Genomic DNA, 23,304 nt, shown 5'->3' on the forward strand with positions numbered 1-23,304 from the left:
CAGACTGGGCCATTCCCATCCCATTTCCATACTGGTGTGCCCAGACTGAGCCATTCCCATCCCATTTCCATACTGGTGTGCCCAGTCCAACACCAGACTGAGCCATTCCCATCCCATTTCCATACTGGTGTGCCCAGTCCAACACCAGACTGAGCCATTCCCATCCCATTTCCATACTGGTGTGCCCAATCTGAGCCATTCCCATCCCATTTCCATACTGGTGTGCCCAGACTGAGCCATTCCCATCCCATTTCCATACTGGTGAGCCCAATCTGAGCCATTCCCATCCCATTTCCATAGTGGTGTACCCAGTCCAACACCAGACTGAGCCAGGTTCTTTTAACACCCAACACTTCAGCCATTCTGCACAGGGTTTATTCAGAAACAAACACAAGTTGGGATCCTGCAAACTCCAATTTATATCTTTATTTTTTACAAAAAATACATTTTATCAAGTAAATAGAAACCATTTCCATAAGTCCACCGTTGTCCAAAGTGTAAATGTACATTGTAAATTTGCCATTTTTAATATAGACATGTGCTCTATTTTGCCAGCTGTCTGCAAGAAATTCAGCTACAGTCTGATGAAACATAATAAATAATGATTAAGAAATGGAAAAGCTACACACCAAGAAATGGGAAATATAAACTTTGCAAAAATCATACGTAGTTATATTACAGCCACCTCTTCCCAAATCAAACATTCAATTTCTCCTTTATAAAGTACAACAGTAGTGCATTCCTATTATTGGCATAGAGATCTTCCATTGAAATATTGTTCATGGAAAGAATTGCACTGAACTACAACTAAAAGGGACACCAGGGATTAACTCAGGGCAGTAGCAGTGCAAAAGCCAACAATATTGGCTTTATTAAAAAAAAAAAAATTAGATACTTCCTAAGAATTAACATATTGAACACTAATGAAATGATTATTTTAAATTTATTTTTTTTATATTTAAATGCAAGAATAATTTTTCTGCATAGGAAAAGATGGATTTGCTGTCTTTGCCACCCAGTTTGTCATTCCCAATGACCTGGAGAGAAATCCCTGCAGCTGCCTGGGAATTTCTCCTGGTACCGTTGCTTCCAGGTTTTCCCACGACCCTGGAGGAATGGGAAGGTTTAGAGCACACAACTCTAAAAGGGGAGATGTGAAAAAGAGGAATTCCCTTTCCTTGCCTATAATAAAAACTGTCTAAAGCTGTTGAAGCTCTAGCTCACCCTGTAGTTTACACCATAAATAAAGAAACATCTCTCCTCTTCCAACTGCTTCCTTCCAACTTTTTTCCAGTTGTCAGGAAAAAACCCTCAAAGAAACCTTCTTTTGGTAGTACCACACAAATATCCCCCAAATATGGCCCAAATTCCCACTACTTACATTTCTATCCTATGAATGCAACACAGAACACTGCTGAGAGCAATGGAACAACACTGTGGGATACAACAACTCTGGGTAAGAAATCAAGGAAGTTCTTTTTTTTTTTTTTTTTTTTTTTTTTGCATTTCTAAGATATTTCACTACTTTAGAAGAAGAAATACTCACAGGTATTAACGCTTATATAAGATCCAAAGTCAACCAAAAGGTGTCTGTAGAAAAGTATTAAGATTCCTAATAGTAAAAATATCTGCAAATTTAATTACAAATACATTTCCAAAGCAAAATCCTTAATTAAGTACATCAGGGTGGGTCAGTATTGACAGTGCTCCTTGAGGAGGAAGTGAACAGCTAAATATGGAATATTTACACTGAGAGATCCACCTATGTCCAATATATAAAGTGAAGCAGCCCTATTTACAGTCTGGAACCTACAGGTTATCATGGAAGAGCAATAGAACTCTGCTGAGACATTGAGATTTTTTTTTAAGTACTGCTGATTTCATGCATCTGTTCTACCACTTGCCCTAAGATTTCATCCACCACATCAATGTCATAATTGACTTGCTGCAGGTCCAGGTCAGGCATGATGGTGGCCAGGAGCTGTCCCACGTTGACACGGAGAGAACGGAGCTTCAGGCTGGGGAGAGAACAGGACAGCATGAGCTGGAGATGGAATTCTGCACTGATTATCCAAACTGGAGATGCTCCATGACTCCCACAAATCAACAAAAAAAAACAGATGCAGGTAAAGCTGCATCAAGATTATAGTTTTTCCAATTTTCTCTGCAGTTTTCAGCTTCGATTTTTCAATTTTCCCTCAGTTTCAAACCAATACTAAACTGAATTCCTGTCAAATATTTTAGAATAAATCCTTGACCCCACACCACCTGGATTTCTCCAAGCAATATTAAGCCCTGGTATTTTTATCCATTGAGAAACCCAAACTACCACAACCCACGAGAACAAAAGGAGAGAAAAAGAGAGGAGAAGGCAAGAAAGAGTTTGTCCAAAGGCTTTAAAAAAAAAAAAAAAAAGGAAATAAGAGTTATAGCCCAGGGAAAAGGCTGTGCCTCCCTTTTTTTGGTTTCTTTCCTGGATGTCCTTGCTGTGTCCTCTTCCTGATCAAATTGTTTTGCCATGAGCCATCCCTTCTGTGGCCCATTTCCTTCTACTCTCAGCTCCTTTATCCTCTCCATGTTCTCCCAGTGCTGCCATATCTCCATCAACTTGTGGGGGAAGTTACTTCCAAGTCCTGCTATTATTTGCTAATTCTTTTAGTAAACACAAGTCAGAGCTATAAGGAAAAATAAAATTAAATGCTGACAGATAATTTTTAATGTGGCTAAATTTCTTTTTTTAAGATTGAAAGGGGTCTCTGGAAATTATCCAGCTCATTCTGCACTCCCCTGCCACCCTCTGCCAGGGTGTGCAGGGGTGGATCAGCACTCCTTGGCTGGGCTGCAGCAGGGAGGAGTCACCTGCCCAGTGCAGCCCAGCAGGAGCTGGTTTGTGCCACCAGCAGAGAGCACTGCTGGCTCACATTGCACTGCCACTGCCCCAGCACCAGGGCAGCTTCCTCCAGCTGCTCTCCTGCTTCTGCTCCTGCGTGGAATTCACATGGAATTTTCTGGGGCTTCTTTCCAACCCATTTGTCCAATTTGTCAAAATCCCTCAGCAGCAGCTCTGCCCTCCTGAGTTCCCTCCAGTTTGATGGCATCAGGAATTTACTGAGTTCATTTGGCTCTGTCACTCAGGCCATGAATCCCAGAATCCCTGGGGTTGGAAAGGAACTTTGGGATGATGAAGTCCAACAATCACCCCAAAATGACATCCCCAAGGGCCACATCCAGCCTGTCCTGAGCACTCCCCCAGACAGTGACTGCAAACCTCCCTGGGCAGCTCATCCCAATCCTGACCACTCTGCCAGGGACATTTTCTTTCCCAATCTCCACCCTGAGCCTGCCCTGGTGCCATTTGAGGCCATTTCCTCTCCTCCTTTCCCTGCCCCTCCTGTCAGGGAGTTGTGCAGAGCCACAGGGTCCCCCCTGAGCCTCCTTTTCTCCAGCCTGAGCCCCTTCCCAGTCCAGCTGCTCCTCCCAGGATTTGTTTTCCAGCCCCTTCCCAGCTCTGTTCCCTTCCCTGGCCATGCTCCAGCCCCTCAGTGTCCTTTTAAAGTGCCACAGAACTGGACACAAGACTTGAGGTGCAAAAGCCTTTTCTATTCTTGGCCTTGCTGCTTTCCCCAGTTTGCCCTCAGTCACCCCATGCTGGGTGTCCTTACTCTCTTTTGACTCTCATGGGGCTGCAGGTGGCTTCCAGGTAGATTTATTCCATGTTTTCCCTGGGATTGAGGCTGCAGTGCCAGGATGGAGCTCTGGCTGTCCTAAATATGGGAAAACAACTGCTTTTTTCCAGGAATGTTAACTTCTGGAGATACATCAAGGCCCTCAGCTCCCTCTGCAATGCCTCTCATCTGGTGTCAGGGATCAATTTGCTGAATTGGTCCCTTAACTGAGTCCCCTTTTATCTCAGGTGCTGCTCCCCCCCCCGGATTCTCCCTGGCAGGGATCTCAGCTCTCTCTGCTTCCACCTGCTCTGAGTTATTTTTGTGTGTGTGCTATTCCCACATCCCAAGAGCTCCAAGCTCTCCAGCTGGAAGTTTCAACCCTTGTTAAATTCCAAGACACACACTGGACCCTGATTCCACAGGATTTGCCTGCAGCAAGGAGTTCTTAAAGGAAAGTTTCAAATCCAGACTCTTTAGTTGATTCAAGACAGAAAAACAGACTCTCAAAATGAAGTTCATTACACAGCAGAAAATAAGGATCACCCTCTTTCCTGCCTCCCTTTTCTCTCCTTGGTTTGCAAATTGTGTTTAGAAATTATACAACACTTTGGATATTTTAAGAAGTATCAGTCTGCCTTTCTGCTGTGCACACAAATAAATCATACATCACAAACATCACTGATAAAAACAACATTAGTTAGGAGTCACAAAATGCAGTAGAAAAGAATTCCAAACATCACATTTTATTATACAATTATCAAACATAACCTTCATCAAAACATTTAAAATACAACCAACAAGCAAAAACCTTGCAGTAACATCTAGAAAGAACAAAACTGATACCTTTCTCCATCAGAAAAATTTACAGAGTCTTCTACATTACTGGTGGTAGAATCATTTGCACGTGCTACAGCCTGTGGGATTGAAGCTTTCAACTGAGCCAGCTCTGCCTTGAGCTCCTCACACTGACAGGCCATTTGATTCTTCTCCACTTCTAGGACTTCAATCTGCCAACCAAAAGAAAAAGAAAGCTGTAAAAACTATTCAAAACATAGAAGTGCAATGAAACAGGGAGTAAAAGCAGAGGTAATTGAAGTGCTAGGAGTGTTTTACCTCGCTCTTGTATCTGTCTCTCTCAATGGTGCACTTGTCCAGCTGCCTGAAAACATCATCCAGCTGCACTGCAATCTCATCCACCTCACTCCTGCTCTCCCCATCAGCACATTTGCTGCACTCAGTCTTTAGGCTCTGCAGGGTGCTGCACTGCTCCTTGAGCGTGGCTATTTCTGCCAGGGCCTGCTCATACAGAGCTGTCACCTCTGCCAGGCTCCTCCCCTCAGCATTCCCTTCTCCAAAGCAGGGCTCTGTCTCTGTTGCCTGATGGCACATTTCCTTTTTGACATATTTATTATTCATCTCCAAAAGCTGCTGTTCCAGCGTTTCCACTTGTTTGGTTAACACTTCACACTTGCTTTGGTACATTTCCTTTTCTCCATTCAATAACTGCAGCTGATTTTTCAGTTCATTTTCCATTTCTACAGATGCCTCAGGAATACCATTGACCTTGTGCTGTTCCTTTTCCATCTCTTCCCCAGGAGTCTGCACTGGGATGTCTTCCACCTCTTCCTTTTTCACCACCAGATTTGGGAGCTCTGTCTGTGTTGCTGAGCTCAGCTGTTCACTTTTTGCCTCTGAAGTGCTTGCACTGGAAGGTTCCCCCATGGGAGTGTTCTCCTTCTGCTTCTCCTCCTGATCCAAATTGATGCATTCCATTTTTACCACAGAAGCATCAGCATCTGCTGAAGGCTTTGGAGTGCTGCTCTCCTCTAAAATGATGACATCTTCATCATCATCATCCTCCTCGTGGCTGCTGAATGTTTTGTCACTGACCCGAGGTGTCTTTAGGGACACAGGTGTCACACAGCTCTGTGTCCTCCTTTTGAGACTGAGGAGGAAAATATTAAAATCATCAGTTTATTGCAAAAATGCTGCCAAATCATTTGTTTCCAACCATGTGCAGTGTTTCTCTGAATGCTGTTCAAAATTTACCACTCCAGAAAATCTCCTGCGTGGGATTTGAATTTGTGTAGCCAGAGTAAATTCCTGTAAAAACAAGTGCCTGCCATGCACAGACTCCCACATTATTCTGAAACAGGCTCAGCATTCCCAGGACATCCCCACAGAGCTTCAGGAAAACAGCCTGTGGGGTGTGGAGAACACCAACTCTGCTCCTGAGCAGACAAATCACTAAAAATGCTCCTCTGTCATTTTCTTGCATTCACTTTTGTACTTGACAAAGTCTCCAGGTCTTTTTAACCTGGAGCTTCCCATGCTCCCAGAATTCCCACAGGAGTTTTAGCAGCTGAAGCTGCCCCCAACACCATCATTCCCATGAAATTATTAATTTTAGAAATAAACAGCAATCTCCTTTTGTACAGGCTCACTCACCTGCTATCAGCATCCAAATGAGGGGAAGATACTTTAATTAAAATTGGCAGAGATCTTCTACCAGCAGCATCTGATGATTTTGGTATAAGTATCCTTGGAAGAGCTTCCTTTGTATTTGGAGGTGAGAATGTTTTGAAGTCTTTACTTGAAGAAACAGATGTTTTTAAAAATATTTCATTATTGATCTATAAGACAATGTAAGTTAAGAATGGAAATAAACAGGTATTAGTAAATTCTTCAGGAGAGATTGAAACAGTTCTTTATATACCAACACCTAAAATTCTGACATTTCCATAACCAAGTATCTCCTTTAAGCCAGGCTCAGGATTTTGGGATGAGAAAGGCTGACTAGACTACTGCAAATCCCAGTTTTTCATTTCAAAGTGCTGTGCAGAATCCCAGGCAAGAGCTTTTCCCCAGCTGTGTCTCTGTCTGGAGTTTGCCCATCAGACACAAATTCCAGGACAGACATCCCTGGGAAAGCTGCTCAGGGCTCACTCAGTTGGCCCAAAATGAGCCATTATTTCACTTTTAGAAATTACTTTTGTACTGGGGGAGATGTAATGGCAGAGAAACACTAAAATGAAATAAATAAGTTAAAACAGCACATGCAGCATCTCTTCTCCAGAAATGATCTTAGGTCAGAAACTGACTTTGAATACAACTGGAACTAAATCCCACTTACAAAATTTGATTCTGAGTTACAATTCAGACATTCCCATCAAATACCTTGATCTGCATCTGGATTTAATCTGAATTTGAGTGTCTCCTTGCACAAGTGTAGCTGTTCCACCTCTGTCTATCCCCACTTTTTAGTTCATTTTTACTTTCATATCCTCATCACATCTCTCTCCAACAAATCCCCTTTCAAGAACTGCCTGTCCTGCCATAAAAACAGCCACGAGTCACTGACATCTCTTCTAGTTTTGTCCCTCTCAAACTCCTTCCTCAGGAGAAAGAAATAGTGGGTTTTCCATCACTGGGCAGCAAAAAAACCGGGGATTTGGGATTTCCTCATGGTGAGCAAATCCTGCAGAGCCACCAGAGTAAAAGTGGATGTGAAAGCAGACACTGGGGCCAGGGCAGGCTCCTGGCAGCTTCAGCAGTTACCTGGTGGCTGTACTCCAGTCGCCTCTTCAGTTTTTCTCTGTCCCTGCACAGCAGCAAGGAAAAAATAGAAATTAAGAGCTTGGATTCAATCTGTTTATTCATTATAAAAATAAAATCTAAGATATAAAAGCAAACACAATATTCCTCATCTCAGCTAGATACAACAATCCAAGTATTCTTGTTTATTGAATGAAGATTTCCTCAGGAAGCTGGAAGCTTAAGTTAGCTTAACTTCCAACAAATTCTCTCTGGACTATTTATTAAAATATTTAAAGCAACCCCAAACTCCCACTCCAGAATGTGAGGCAGCATCACAAGTACCCAAATCAGTTTTTGTCACACACTTAGCTAAGAACCCTTTTATTCCTAAATAAATGTATTAATCTTTTCAATATTATTCTGTGTGGACCTTGAAAGTTACAGAGCCAAGGTCTCCGAACAGCCCTGAGAGTTTGCTTTTGGGACATCCCAAACTGCCAGATCCTCTGGGAGCTGGATTCCACCCCAACTGCTCTCCTTGGTAGTTTTTAGTGCTGAGAGCTTTGCAAAAGGCTCCAGAACTCACTTTTTCTTGTAGGTTTTCTCATATGTGGGATGTATTAAATCATCATCCTCTGGTTCTTCTGGCACGTTACAATTCCTGAGGGAAGGAAGGGGACAGAAAATAACCCACAACAGAAGGAGCTGAAGACTCCTGCTGCTCCCAGGTGCTCAGGAAGCTCTGGGGGGTCCCTGGCTGTGTCCTTACCTGAACTGAGGGTCAGGGTTGAGGGTGCAGTACCACTTCTCTGGCAGGTGCTCGATCCCGTCCGGCAGCTTCCGCCACTTGAGGCACGCGTCACACTGCACCCACGTCTGGTCAGGCTGTTTCCTGGGGAAAGAGGCACAGCCATCAGGGCCTGCACATCCCTGAGTGCTCTCAGATAAACCACAGGCTGTGCTCAGCTCTCTGCTGTCACAGGGGGACTCACTGGATCTCCTCCACGGGCAGAGCTAAGGGGTATTCCTCATTTTTCTTGGTTTTCATCTCGTTCCAGTAATCGTTGAGCTTTTCTCCCAGGGCTGCTATCGTGAGTCTACAAAGAAAAGGATTTAAAGATCACCTTGAATAATCCAATCCTAGCACAGAAAGAACCTCTATACACTCCAGTGACAGAATAAGTGCATGAACCACTTTCATAGGTTGGATGTTAGGGAAAATTTTTTATGGAAGGAGTGATGAAGTACTGGAATTGTCTGCCTGGGAAGGTGGTGAAGTCACCATCCCTGGATGTGTAAAAAAACACTGGATGTGGCACTTGGTGCCATGCTCTGCTTGAGGTGTTAGGGCATGGGCTGGACTCAATGATCTTGAAGGTCTCTTCCAACCTCTGTGAATACTTCTATTTTCCCCACAAGAGTGAGGAAAAAGCTTTTCTAAAAGCTTTCCCTTTTTTTCTTTTATAACTTTTTATTTTTTAATTTAGAAACCTGTAGAAATAAGGAATTGTCTAAAGTCATGCTTGTCAGCAAAGGAATTCTTGGAAACACAAGTCAGAGCATAAAGACTGAAAAATCAAGAGTGCTGTTGATGGACAGAGCAAATCCTGGAGGGGCTTCACCAGTTCAGCCTCAAGCAGAGAATTTTAAAAAAGCACAAAACCAATGCAGCACCTCACCCTGGTTTTGGCTGTTCCTGTACATCCCAAGTGCAGGTTCATGGCTACTCTCTTCAACTTTACAACATGGAGCTGGCAATATCTGATCACCTCAATAGGATATAAAGTCTGCACTCTGATAAAAGGAGCAGGTCAGTCTCACCCAGGTAACTTCAGTTTTGTTTCCTGCTCATGGTGCAGCTCAGGGACTCCCAGAGCTGGCACAGCCACAAGGAAGAGGTGAGCAACAAGAACAAAGGCCCTGGGTGAGCTGGAGGTGAGGACAGCCCCTGTCAGCTGTGGAATTCAGCTCTGAGCAATGCAGTGGATGAGTAACCAGCCCCAGCCCTCCTGGCCTGGCTCAGCACCTGACACCGCCCCGGGCCCTGAACCAACACAAATGTTTGTGCAGTGAACTCAGAGTGAGCCACAGTTTGGATCCTGGTCACCTCTGAACCCCAGGCAGGCACTGCTGAGCCAGGGGCACCAGAAGGGCAGCAATGGGCAGTGAGGCATGGATGGCAGCACATCCCTTTTCTGGGGAGAAAAGGACACCTTCCCATCAGTTCACAACTTTCCAGCCCAAAACAAAAACACCTTGTGAAGCCTGGAGCACTCCTGGCAGAAAAACCTTCACAGAAGATGTTTCAAGGGTGGTATCACTGTGCCCACCCACGTTCCAAGTGCAGGGGAAGGTGGCTGGGGTAAAATCAGAGAAAGTTACATTCCCATTGTAAGAGAACTGAAATCAGAGGTGAAATGCAGCTGCTGCTCCCTGGAATGCAGCTGGCATGAAGGGAATCTGTTCCTGGATGATAAACAAGGCAGCAGAGTGGGGACACCACAGGCAGGTCCTGCTGGAATCCCTGCAGGAATGGGAACTCCATGGACCAGGAGCTGACAGAACACAGAGCAGCCATGACAAGAGAAGCTGTTGTGCTGCTGAAGCAGCAGCTAGGGTGAAATCCCTCTCCTCTGATCAACTTGGTTCATTATAATTTAATTGTAAGATTAACTCACACCTCCACCCCAAAGTTCTGTCCAGGAACAACTGGTGGCACTCAAAGGTCTGGAGGTCTTTTCCAACCTTCATGATCCTGTGATTCTCCTCACTTGTCTGGACATTGACTTAATTATATTTGTTGGACATGAATCACAGATTTCCTGGGGTGCTGACAGACAAGTCAAACCCAAGGGATTGAGGAAACCCTCCTTTTATGTGAAGTGTTCAAAAAACCCCAACAAGTGGAAACCATTCCCTGCCAGGGGCATTCTCAATTCCTGCTCCAGGAACACCAATATTTGCAATCCATACCCAAAATTTCCACATTAAAAACACTGTTGGGAAAATGCCTCCTCCTGAACAGCCACAAAAGAATATCCAGGAAAAAACAAGAGAACAAGGATGGTGTGGACATTGTGGGAAAATATTTGTAAGGAAAAAGAAAGAGACAAAAAGGGGTCTAAAAGGAGCTGTTTGCATTTTAACCAGGTTTGGCCAGAACACCAGAAACTTTTATTCTTATTAAAAGCAGCAGTTTTATCAAGTAATTCCCAGGAAGTGGTAATATGGGATAGAACATGCAGATAAAAATACCTGTATTCATTGGTGTAGTCAAAATCCTGTTTGTTGTGAGTTGGTTTTAGGAAGTTGCATTCAATAATCCCAACAACACCCACACCCATGTTGTTTGCCTGCAAAGGAATTAAAGTTTATCAGGAAAACCAACACAAAATCCATGCCAGTACTGCAAGAGTTTGCTGAAGGTAATTATTAACTGTATCTACACTGGGTAAAAAGATTTTCTGGTTTGGGACTCCAAGGAGAGGATCTTGATCTAAACCCCCTAAATAACAAATCCTCTATTCCACCCCTCTTTTTGTCCTGAAAGATGTGCTCAGATTCATATTTTTGTATCAAACAGCCTCAAAATCAAACAATTTAACAGATTTTTAAACTGCTGCATACAGCAAAAAAGATGATTTTATAAAGCATACATCAATATCTTGCTTTCCATTCATATTCTTTTCTAAAAATCAGTGTTTGAAGGAAATTTGCCAAGATGTCAAAATATTTGGAAGCCTCAATTTCTTACCTTTAACTGACAGCCAACTCTTTCATAAGCTTTGATGAGTCTGTTTTTGTGGTACATCATTATTCCATAGTGATCTTTGTTTCTGCAGTTAAATCCAAAAGTAATTCTGACTGTTTTGGCCTTTGAGCAGATATTAAGGAAAACCAGGGTGAATCTCATGGAACACCAAAAATAAGAGTTACTCTCAGTGGGTCTTAGGGCTTTCTTTTCTTATATTGAGATAATTCCTTCAGTATGACTTAAAAAAACCAATTCCAAAATAACCCAAAATTCACCAATACAACTGCAACAGAAGCCAGAATTCAGTTCTGCAATGGAAATATTAAAGGATACATTGAGAAATTTGGGTCTGTAAATATCCCTCTCAATGAAGGCCAAACTTTTGGAAACCAGCTGTGTTTTCACCTTCTGTCCTCTCAGGATGATCTGCATGGTTGGCTTCAGGTACAAAATACTGCAGTAAGCCTGGAAAACACACATTTTATTAAAATTAAAACATTTACACCCTCTAGATTCAAAAAATAAACCAAATTTTCAAAACCCAACACATACTCGTAGCGAATAATCACTTTCTGGAACAATCTGGTCCATTCTCTCCTGTTTTTTGTAGCCTCTTTTGCCTGTTTCATCCAAGTCTTCTGGAATTCTGATGTCATATCTATCCTTGTCAAAGTCAAATTCTGGTTTGTTGTTTTTATCTCTAAGAATTAAGAAGGGAAAGTATTAATTATAGGGGGGAAAAAGCAAATACAAGAGGAGGTGTTGTGGGAGAGGAGGGAGAGGAGGGGAATTCCCCAGAGATTTGCTAAATTTCAGATTTGAGTTTCCCATTTTTTTAACTGCACACAGCTTGTTCCAGTTATTCCACACACAAAGAACCCCCAAATCATGTTTGCATACACTGAAAGAAAATGTGAAATTAATGTGGTAAGAGACTGGATTAATCTTACTTTCTAAGGTTCCAAATGATAATCCTGGTGCCTTTTTTTCCTATGATGGCATCCAGCTCTGCCAGTAACTTCTCCTCAGTAGAGAACAAGGAATGTGTCAGGATGGCCTTGAGGCTGTTCCTGGACTCTGCTGGATCACTGATCTGCCGTGGGCACTGTGTTAAGGAGAGGGACTTGGAATGGAGTCAAGATTTCAGAAAATAAGGAAATTTCTGGACTCACTTCCCAGCTTCTCATTCCACATCACAGAACTCCTACCAAGTTAAAACTTTAACCAATTACAACATCTCAGATGTAATTTGCTATCAATTTTCTGGCTTATAACTCCTCCCTAAGGAGAGAATCTTGATATAAAAATCCAATAAAGCAGCCAAACGTTACCCCCCAAATTCACCCTGTGAATTCGTCACAACTTTTCACCGGAACGCCGAAAGGATATGTTGGTTGGTGAACGTCACGATGGGAACCATGACATGCTCTGCTTTGGTGACTTCCAGGAAAGTCTGGGACAGCAGCCCCACGCTCATGGTGTCCCCATTCTTGGTGAAGACGATGGCATCCTTGCCCAGGCGCATGGAGCCCGACTTGAAGCCGTTGCCGTAGAGCCCCACGGGAACGCGGCCGTTCATCACCGACTTCTCGCTGAAGCCGAAGCTGCGGCAGGGAAAATGTGAGGAGGGTGGGAAAAAAATCACTGGGAAACTTGAGGTGCAAGTGAAGGACTTGCAAAATTACTTCATCTAACCCTCTTGTTTTAGAGCTTTTTTTCTTTTGTCTTCACTCAGAGTCAGGATCGAATGCTTGAGAAATTTAAAGGACAGAGTTTTTCAGCACTTCCAGTTATCAAGCTGTGTTGGACTGATGTGGCCAGAAATGTGGATTCTGTCACCATCTGTTAAAACTGTGGGGTAGTGATTCCTTATCTCCTGGCACACATTATCTGCTCATGGGCCATCTTTAAACCAGCTGGGCAATCATCTTTATCTTCCCACAGCCCATCCTCCCTCCAGGAGATATCTCCTGTTCATGGCCACTGAGTCCCAGGCCATGACTGATAAAATTCCATCATCCCACTGGGAGATGCTCCAGCCAGGGGAGGAGCCAAGCCTTTCCTACCCAGATAAAAACTGACATTTGGGACACCAAGGAACCTTCTTCCCACTGGATTCCAGAGGAAAACCAGACCTTTGCACATCATCCCTGGAGCTTCAGAGGAAACTGCGCCTTCTCCAGGAGCACTGCTCCAGCTGAACCACATCTGCCCCTGCAGGAGGATGCAGCCACCATTGAATGGGACTGTGCCAACACCCTGACTGACTGACGGGTGTCAGCTTGGATTCTGACTCTGGCAGGGCTGGGATTGTTCTGTGTAATACTGCATTGCTAGTTTAATTTTCCTAGTAAAGAACTGTTATTCCTAATTCCCATCTCTTTGCCTGAGAGCCCCTTAATTTCACAATTATAATAATTAGGAGGAAGGGGGTTTACATTCTCCATTTCAAAGAGAAGCTTCTGCCTTTATTGGCAGACACCTGTCCTTCAAACCAGGACACAAGCCAAAAGAGAGAAAATGGAGATTAATTTAGCCAGTTACAAGCCTATCTAATTAAAAGCTAACATCTATATTATTTATACTTTTGACTCAATAACCAAACCTGTGACACTATCCAATCCAAAGGAACAAGAAGGAAGAAGAGCCAACACCCAAGAACTCCATCTTGTCCCATACCTATTACTATATTCTAATACCCCAAATTCCAAAGCCTTCATAATGTGAAATTACACACTTCTAGTCTAACTACACACCAGTGATTCCAACTCCACCACTCAATTTTGGAAGCTTTCTCCAAGGCCTCAAGTCAAAAGCAGAGTTCTCCAGGGGGTCAGTGCCAGAAAGCACAGAAAGTTTAAAACTCACAGGTTTCAGGGTTCCAACAGTCAGGGACTTCTGTGCAATTAAATCTAAAATCACCTGGACAATGCTGCTAAAACCACACTGCAAAAACTTGGGAAAATCTACTTCCAGATTTTAAATAGGCAATAGAAATATCAAGTCTGGAAATAGGTGAAAAAAGCATTCTTATGGGATTCTGATAATTATCCTGTAGTTTCATAATAAATACTGATAAAAGCCCCTAATCCTCTTTTTCCCCTCTCCACTTCCTAGAAAATGTTTGATCCACAAGTTTTCCATTTTCATACCACACTTTAAGTAAAACAGAAATTTAGGAAGCCATTAATTATGGTATTAACAGAAAAATAACAGTTTGAATTCAAGCTTGCTCAAATTTAAATCTGCAGGCAGAGCAATTTTTTTACACTAAGAGAAAAATTGCACAGAAAGCTTTTTGCTACTGTAGAAGTGAGAGAAAAATTAAATATTTCAACCCTACAGAATATTAAAAATAAATAGACAGTTATTTAAAAACCAGAAAATTCATTTCTATTTTGAATAGAAATGAAAAATGTAAAAAATTTTTCTACAATTCTATTATTTCTAATTCTAATAGTTCTGCATTCTATTATTAATATTCCAGTGGGTTTGAGCTGAATCTCCCTTTTTCTCTCATTCACTAACTTAGACTAAAGCAATTAATAATAATAATAATGATTATGATGGTAGTAAAAATAAAATATTTGAGTTTTCCTTATCTCCACTAGCAGGCACTACAGAGAGTTTCCACAGCAAAAAAGGAAGGCTGAGATAAAGGATAAAAAGGAAATTAGGAGGGAAAAGTTCTCCACAAAGCTGCAGGGAAGTTTTAGTAGCATCTGCCCGCTCTGGACATTCAGCACCTTCAGAAATGCTGAATTTATGAGCAAGATCAGTGAATTATGTATGAGAAGCAGGAGTAAAGTGAGCAGTGGCAGCAGCAGGGCTGGGCTTGCCCACCTGAGCATTTTGTGCAGCTTCTCCGAGTTCATGCCGTTGCCATTGTCCGTGAACGTCAGGCAGATGTTGTCGCTGATGACGGTTTTGTCAATCCAGATCTGCTTGGCACTCACATCTGGATCATAGGCATTGTCTGAGGGCAAGGACAGCAAAGAGTGGGAGACTTGAAAACAAAAATTCAACTAAGGGCAAACATATTTTAAAGTAAATTAAAGGGTTAGGATGGAACAGCTGCACCAACCCAGGAGAACCTCACCCAAAGGATCCCAAAATTCCCCAAATTATCAATGACAGCAACACAGAGACCCAAAATGCAGCTGGGGGTGAGCAGCTCACATGAGAACAGAAAATGAAACCAAGCCAAGGCTCCAGTTTCACTTCCTGCCTGCAGAGCAGCTGGTGCAATGTCTGCTTTCTCCCAGCCCTTACAGAGGGGAGCTGCAAAATGCTTTAGACTCAACTTTCTGTTTACAGGATGTGAAAGAGAAACCACAAAGCCTTCCTGGCAAAGCCAGGCCCAGCCTCAGCTGCCCCAACATCCCTCTTCCATCTCTTCCCCTCATCCCCTGGGATTTGGGAGGAGGAGGGAGGGTGGGATGTGATGGCACCTCTGCCTCACTGCCTGTCCTGCAGGTTCAGCTGAGAGAGAAAGCAGCTCAAGCCAATAAAAGGAACCACAGCTTAGCACGTTTCTTCCTATAAAGTCCAAATTGCATCACAGGGAAATGTTTCATAAAATGTATTTCAGCATCACAAAAGAGGACACAACTGAAACTTTGGAGTATTTGGAGTATGAAAAGAACTGAGATGATTTAATAGATTATGTTCCCAAAACAGCCCTTCCACAGCCACAGGGCTCTGGTTTCCTCCTTTGGGACAGCTCTGGCCTTCTCCAGCTGGAAAAATCCCTGTTTTCTTCTGTTAGGTTAATTTTGGGGAGAAAAGGGGGCAGAGAGGAGGGAAAAGGGGGGAGAGAGAAAGAAGGGAAAAGGGGGGGGAGAGAGAGAAGGGAAAAGGGAAAAATTATGTGGCCACAGGAGCTGCTCCCCTTGGCAGCAGCAAAGTGCTCAATCAGCTTGGCTGGGGTCCCAAGCCACACCTTTTTTCTGAGGAACCAGCTGACTAGAGCAGAGGAACATTGGAGATGTCCAATTAATTTCTGCTCAAAATCAAAGGCAAGATGATCAACAGGAGCGAATAAACAGATGCACAAGGTAATGCAGGTAACAGGACACAATCAGGTGCAAAACACTGGGGATGTTCAGCCAGGTCTTCCCCCACCTGATGGAAAAAGGTTTAGTAACAAAGAAGAAACAAGAATTATTCCAATCTGTTGAACACCTACCTATGAGTTCTGCAATTGCACTGAAGGGCCAGGTGTGACTGGTGGAGTTGGTGTGCAGGAACTTTGGGCACAGCTGCAATAAAGCACAAGCAGGGCCATTAGTTTGTGCTCTCCAAGGCAGAAAGCAGTCTGTTAAATAAAGGAAGATCCCATGAAGGTGGTTTGGACAACATTACCAAAAGGCAGCAATTAAATTGATTTCTGGGTATTGGCAGGGAACATTATACAGCTCCTGAAGAGGAAATTCAGCACAGTCTCAGCATATTCTGAGCATGGGTTGCCACCCTAACAGTAAGGAACTGATATCTAATGATGCCAGCTTACAGAAAACATCAAAGCTCTGGTTCAAACCCAGAAACAGAAGCTCACAGATGTTAAAAACTCACATCTTAAACCAGGAGGATCCAAACTGCATGTGAAGAGTGAGCAGCACCCAATACCCTCCATGGGTCACTGTCAGTGCTCACAGTGACCAAATCCCCTCTCAGGGGTGCTCTGTGCTCTCAGCAGCTGGATCTCACACATTTGATGCACTCAAAGGCACAGAATTAGAAGAAAATATGCAAATAAAGCTCCTCTTTGTGGGATGTAACTTGGAGATGTCAGTGACAAAAGAACTGCCATCAGCCCCAGCCTAGGCTCACTTCAAGGCTTGGAAAACCAGAACTAAATATCCATGTAAGTGAAGGACCTGTCCATGCAACATTTGGAGAAATTTTAACTGCAACTGATCCTTGTGTTTGCATTACCCCTGAGGAAATCATGGCTACATTCCTACAAAGCCTTTAACACAATTTGCTCAAGCCCCCCTGCCAGAGTTGTGGTGATGGCAGAAAAAGCAGCACCATGAACACATAAAACCAGCCCTTGTACCACTGAGTTACACAAAAACCAGAACATAACCCACATTATTACACAGAGAAAATCTGAGAGATATTTTAAAATACTGTGTATCTATCCCTACTGCATCATTTTTACAGAGTTGCTCATTGACAATCACTTCTATAAAGGTATGAAGTTTAAATAAAAATCAAGTGTAAATAAAAGTGTAAATAAAAGGAAGCAACCACTTCAGAGCTCCAAGGTGAAAAGAAATGATGCTAAAAGCAAATCCTAGAGCCACAAACCCAGCACCAGAGCAGGAGAAAGGCACAAAGAGAAGCAGCAGCCCTGGTTCAGAGCAACAGAAAGTGCCAAGAGCTGTCACCTCATCCTCAGGTCACAGCAGCACATGACACACTTCCAAGTGCAACTTAATCCCTGCAATTCTCCATGGAGCACCAGTGGGAACAGAAACCACGTTCCTCCTTGCCATCTGTGCTTCAGAGCTCCAGGTTTACAAAATCTGGTGCAGGGAGTCAGGCTAAGCCAGGATTCTCCCAACAAACACTTCCAAGTAATTTTGAATCCAAAAGAAAATTCCTCTGGGTTATTAATGGAAATCTCACATGTGGCACAGCACGTGGGCAAGAGGATCTTTGGATTTTTCCCTCTGCTGTAGAGGAACTCAGGGGATCCTCAGAGCCCTGGGTGATTCTTTTTCACAGAGCTGGCAGCATCTGCTCTTTGTTTTCTAAGCTTTGGGATCAAAATCTACCAGAACGAACTGGTGGGGGTTTTCCCACCTGAAATCCCTCCCTGGTAAAACAAAACCATATTTAAAAATCCCAGGGATGCACATTCAGAGATTTGGCACCTGCTCACTCCCTGCTGAAACACTGAACTGCAGCCATACAGGAGGCTGGAAGTGCTGGATTCCCTGGGATCTCAGCAATATGGACTTGGCAAGAAATCCTGATCGTGGTTTTGACAGAGGCATCAACTCACACTGGGGAATCTCATGGAATTGTTTAGGTTGGAAAAGCCCTCCCAGCCCAGGGAGTCCCAGCTGTGCCCATCCCCACCCTGTCCCCACCCAGAGCTCTGAGTGCCACCTCCAGGTGCCACCTGCAGGGATGGGCACTGCAAACCTCCCTGGGCAGCTCTTCCCAAGGGCTGAGTTCCCTTTCCAAGAGGAAAATTCCTTCTGAGAAGGAAGAAGCACCTCCCCTGACCATCTGACAATGCTGAGGAAGAACAGAAAGAACCTCAGTGCCACCTAGAGTGTCACCATCACCAATAAATGTCCTTTTTTGCCTGTGAACCAAATCATTCTGTGTGCAGAGAAACCAAACCTTGCCTGTGTAACACAACAGCTCCAGCCCTCATTTCCCTGCTGGGAACCACTGGGGATTCTGAAAACAACATCACAGGAATTGTGCTGATATTCTCTGCATCACTGCTTGGGGGAGGGTTTGAGAAAGGTGGAACACAGGACTGGGAATTGTGTCAGGAATGGGAAGGGCTGCAAGATGGGAAGTGGAACAAATGGGGTCTTGGCTCTCGTATCTCCCATCCCTCAGCAAAAGGGGAGCAAGTGTGCCACAGGGAATTCATGGAATTCTCAGAGCAGACAGCACCACCTGATCACAGAGTTCCACACTGGTTTGTGTCTGAAGACCACCCAGCCCCAAGACCTGCCACCAGAGCAGGATGCTCCAAGGCCCCTCCAGCCTGCCCTTCCTCACACCAGGCACTGAAACAAGGCACAAAAGCAGATTAAAGAACAGCACAACAGTGCTTTCAGGCCATCAGTTTTGTAGTTTCCTCCAGAGCAATCCAGCTGTCAGCAGTCACTCCCTAATTCCTGATGAACTCATCAGGAAATATTTAAGTCCATTTGTCCCCTTACACTTCATTCATCAATGCACCACTTTAATTGGCTCATAATTAATTCAGTAAGAGCTGAACACTCACCAATCCAGCTGTTTTGCTTGCTCAGCCAAACATATTTTGTTACTAAGTGGGTTTTGTTTAGTAATTTGATTTTTTTTCTGTCAAGACCAAGTGCAGCCAAATACAACTCAAACCTCCCACTTCTTCCAGCTGGATGTGTGAAACTAAACTGTCCTGAGAAATTAAAGTGTTTCCATGTCTGAAACTAAACTGTCCTGAGAAATTAAACTGTTTCCATGTCTGAAACTAAACTGTCCTGAGAAATTAAACTCTTTCCATGTCTGAAACTAAACTGTCCTGAGAACAGCACCTCCCACAGTTATAACCAGCAAATATTGAAGAATAAAGCAGTTTATTTCACAAAAATGACAGGCAGCTTTGGAAATTGCAGTTTTCTAAGAAAACCTGAACTGTCCCATCCCTTGCAGATCCTAAAGTGCACAAATCCCAAACCCCTGCAGAGTTTGCCTCATCTTAGGAACTTACTGCTTGCACATAATAAATTTTTGTTGTGTTACTCATCATTACTACAGTAATTTGTGCATTTGAATGCAAGATACATCTTGGTTTATCTTGCATTTATTTAACAACTTCTTGGGAACAACAGTGCCATTTTCATGGAGTTGTTTAGGCTGGAAAATCCCTCCCAGCCCAGGCAGTCCCAGCTGTGCCCATCCCCACCTTGTCCCCAGCCCAGAGCTCTGAGTGCCACCCCCAGGTGCCACCTGCAGGGATGGGCACTGCAAACCTCCCTGGGCAGTTCCAATCCCTGAGCTCCCTTTCCATGGGGAAATTCCTCCTGAAACTTCCTGAAATTTCTCCTCCCAGCTACACAATCCCAGGTCCACGACTGTGCAATGAGCCACACCAAGGGGCCGATCCAAATTAAAAACCACTCTTAAAATATTATCCTGGATCACTTCCCTGAGTTGCTTCATTGTTCAGTTGGATAAAAATATTGCCAGAGCAACAGCAGGAGATAAATTCCAGTGTGGGAATGAGTTCCCAGGCCCTCCCAGTGCCTCTGAATCCACGGGAAAATATTTTATATTCCCAAAGAACTGTGACCACCAGCTCTCCCCACCATTCTCTGCATTACAAAGCCTTTTACAAACCTGGTCAAAACTGCATCAGCTGCTTCACCTGAGAAAAAAAACAAAAAAAGAAAAAAAAAAAGGCCCTACAAAACCCACAGCTTTCACTGGAAAGCCAATGAATGCAAATTCTCAGTAGTGCCTGCAACAGACAATACCAAAGAGCAGCCTAAAAATAATTCAGAAAGTTTCCAAGTGTGTCTTGTTTCGTTTGTGCCTCTGAAGAGTTCAGCTTGGGAAAGTGTTTTCAACCTCAGAATGATTTTAAACTCTGAAGTGCCAGATGTACTTTTTGATACTTTTTTCTTCTCAAGAAGACCAATAATATGTCCAAAAAGTAATAATAAATCCAAATCTTTATTTAAAGAAGCAGGACAACCCTGCTGCAAGAAAACATCACACAAACTGTGGATTTCAAACACTTGCAAGAATTAAAGGCCTGACATCAAAATTAAAATGCAATTTTGGAACTTCAAGGAGATGATGTTTAGGGCTCAACTCTAGAACGATGCCAACTTTTATTAGGTTAATATAAATTGATATTAAGGTAAGAAATTGATATTAGGGTAAGATAAATCGATTTTAGGTGATAAAATTTCATCCGGACTCAATGATCTCAGAAGTCTTTCCCATCCTAAATGATTCTGTAATTCGAGCAGATTCGAACACACCTTTTTCACTCAAATATTTCACAAGTTACTCATCGCAGCTCTCCTGCTTCTTTTCACTGCAAGGTGATGAGGCAGGTGCAGCTCTAGGTGAGGTTTAGAGGCACTGACTTGGAAAAACCCTCCTGTTTCACCTGAAAAAGCAGCTTTAACTTCATTTATAGCAGCACAAACAAACCACCGATTGCCACAGCAATACTACGACCGAAAAGCAGAAGACAGCAGCGTTTACCTGGGCGAACACTCATCAGCACACGTAATTAGGGTTAAAATGTAATTAGGCCGCTCGCAATAAAAGTAGTTAAGATTGGAAGTTACGAGTTGGCAATTAGAGGTCATTAGATTTTCCAGAGGCTGGAAAATCCCGCCCCCAACACCGAGCCCACCCCCAAACCCTCACCTTCCCCCCGGCAGCACGGAGAGAAGTTGATTTTGCAGGCTGTGAGCGGGGTGAGGGCGGGAAAGCCCCAGGTCCCCCCGCAGAGACGAGGCGGCGCTGCCCGCCCTCGCTGAGGGAGTGACCCTGGGGGTGCCAAGGCCAGCCCGGAGCGGGCTCTCCCCCCCCGGGCGGGGGGAAGGCGTCGCCGCCCATGGCAGCGGCCCGGAACGAAGCGGCCCCTCGGCTCCTTCCCGCCGGGCCGGCCGCGGCCCCGCCGCCCCCTCAGACTCACCGCGCTCAGCCGGATCCCGCCCTGTGTTTTCGCCGCCATCTTCGGGGCCGCGGCCGCGCGCGCGCGCTTCCGCCTCCCCGCGGCCCTTTCGCGCTTCCGGCAGCGGGAGCGCGCGCGGGGGGCGGGGCTTGGGGCGAGGCCACGCCCTGCGGGGCTGGGGGCGGGGCGGGGCTGGGGCGCTGTGAGGGGATGGCGGAGCGGGGGCAGGGAGAGGTTTGGGTAAGAAAAGGGTTCGAAACCATCCAGTCCAGCTGTGCCCGACCCCCTTCATGAGCAGCTTTCCATGGGGAAATTCCTGCTGCTGTCACCCTGAGCCTGCCCTGCCCAGCCTGAGGCCGTTCCCTCTCCTCCTGTCCCTGTTCCTGGAGCAGAGCCCGACCCCCCTCCCTGCCCCTCCTGTCAGGGAGTTGTGCAGAGCCACAAGGTCCCCCCTGAGCCTCCTTTTCTCCAGCCTGAGCCCCTTCCCAGCTCCCTCAGCCCCTTCCCCAGCTCTGTCCCTGCCCTGGACACCTCCAGCCCCTCCAGGGCTCTCCTGCAGGAGCCACAGCTGGACACAGCCCTCGAGGGGCTCTCAGTGCCAGCACAGAGGGACAATCCCCGCCCTGCTCCTGCTGGACACACAATTCCTGAGCCAGCCCAGCTGCCAGGGGCCTCCTGCCCACCTGGGCACCCCTGGGCTCGTGTCCAGCCCTGGCACCAGCACCCCCAGGGATTTTCCCCCCGGGGCCCTTTCCTGCTCTCCTGCACTCAGGGTGTTCCTGTCAGGCTCCCCAGCGCAGTAGAATCTGAATTTCGGCTGATTCCCGATGTCCTGGGCAGGGCCAGAGCTGGGGAAGGGGCTGAGGGAGCTGGGAAGGGGCTCAGCCTGGAGAAAAGGAGGCTCAGGGGATGTAGGAAAAAAAAAAAAAGGGAGAAGCCACCAGGTCTGTCAGAGCTGTGGTTTCATCTCTGCTGTCAGGATTTGCCCTCCTGCAGCTCAGGTTTGGAGCTGAGGTTCCCACTGCTCTCTCTGCTTCAGGAAACCAAAATAACAAGAGGAAAACTGAACAGGAAACAACATTGAAATTAGGATCTAAAATATTGAGGGAGCTGGCAAGGGGCTCAGCCTGGAGAAAAGGAGGCTCAGGGGGGACCTTGTGGCTCTGCACAACTCCCTGACAGGAGGGGCAGGGAGGAGGGTCGGGCTCTGCTCCAGAACAGGGACAGGAGGAGAGGGAACAGCCTCAGGCTGGGCAGGGCAGGCTCAGGGTGGAGATTTGGAAACATTTCTGCCTGGAAAGGGTGATAAAACATTGGAACAGGACACCCAGGGTTGTGGTGGAGTTCCCATCCCTGGGAATGTTCCAAAAACTTGTGGGTGTGGAGTGTTTCTGTGTGGGGTTAGGGAGCAGTGAGAGAACACAGTGTCAGCACTCACTCTTGCATGGTGCAAGAAAGAGCAATTTATTGAAGAAATCTGTAGCTTTAAATAAGAGAGTTTGTGCAGAACAAAATACAGAAGATTCATTGGCCAGAGAAGGAAACACCTCTTGTCCCAGGCTTTCTCACAGATCTAACAGGTGTTTATCTTTTGTTATAATTCTTTCTCATATGTTTACATTAGAGAAAGGGCTCTAGCTTGTGAAAAACCCTAGCTGAGCCTGAGAAAGTTAGACTGGAAAAATCCTTAAAGATCCTCTCTGGCCCTGTGTGAATCAAGGGTCTAAAGGAATTAAAGGGTTAAGGCTTAGCTAGGGGATAGAAACAATACATATAATGTGTAAAAATGTAACAAGGAGAGTGGAAGCAATGTAGAAAAATTAATAATTAGCAAGTGGAGCTAGTTAGAACTAAGACAATACATCATTTGCTTGGCTTTATTGTGCCAGGATGGGAGGATGGGGCTTTGTAAAGATGGAGGAACCATCACTGCACCTGGGCCCCCAAAGCAGCCAGAACCAGGAAGGGCA

At 44.9% G+C, this 23,304-nt stretch overlaps 1 protein-coding gene across 1 annotated transcript; it reads right to left on the reverse strand.

Annotated features, from left to right (window-relative positions):
- Window positions 1-411: 411 nt before the first annotated feature.
- On the reverse strand, window positions 412-21,454 carry MORC3 (MORC family CW-type zinc finger 3). The gene is made up of 17 exons (XM_056512002.1): window positions 21,356-21,454; window positions 16,148-16,220; window positions 14,803-14,935; window positions 12,349-12,563; window positions 11,910-12,057; window positions 11,512-11,659; window positions 11,293-11,424; window positions 10,960-11,079; window positions 10,461-10,558; window positions 8,198-8,302; window positions 7,975-8,097; window positions 7,792-7,866; window positions 7,227-7,269; window positions 6,117-6,301; window positions 4,782-5,613; window positions 4,512-4,675; window positions 412-2,018 (listed from the first exon to the last, which is right to left on the reverse strand). The coding sequence occupies exons 1-17, from the start codon at window positions 21,392-21,394 to the stop codon at window positions 1,865-1,867; spliced, it is 2,787 nt and encodes a 928-aa protein (XP_056367977.1). The 5' UTR covers window positions 21,395-21,454; the 3' UTR covers window positions 412-1,864.
- Window positions 21,455-23,304: the final 1,850 nt, after the last annotated feature.

Source organism: Oenanthe melanoleuca, chromosome 1 (genome assembly GCF_029582105.1).
Source record: "Oenanthe melanoleuca isolate GR-GAL-2019-014 chromosome 1, OMel1.0, whole genome shotgun sequence".
Lineage (NCBI taxonomy): Eukaryota > Metazoa > Chordata > Aves > Passeriformes > Muscicapidae > Oenanthe > Oenanthe melanoleuca.

Bases quoted from the DNA above. Each gene is read 5' to 3' on its own strand.
- MORC3 (XM_056512002.1), bottom strand. From the start codon at position 21,394: ATGGCGGCGAAAACACAGGGCGGGATCCGGCTGAGCGCG. The intron at 7,867-7,974 runs GTAAGGACACAG...TCCTTCCCTCAG, and splicing joins AACCCTGACCCTCAGTTCAG to GAATTGTAACGTGCCAGAAG. The intron at 7,270-7,791 runs GTGAGTTCTGGA...GCTGCTGTGCAG, and splicing joins GAGAAAACCTACAAGAAAAA to GGACAGAGAAAAACTGAAGA.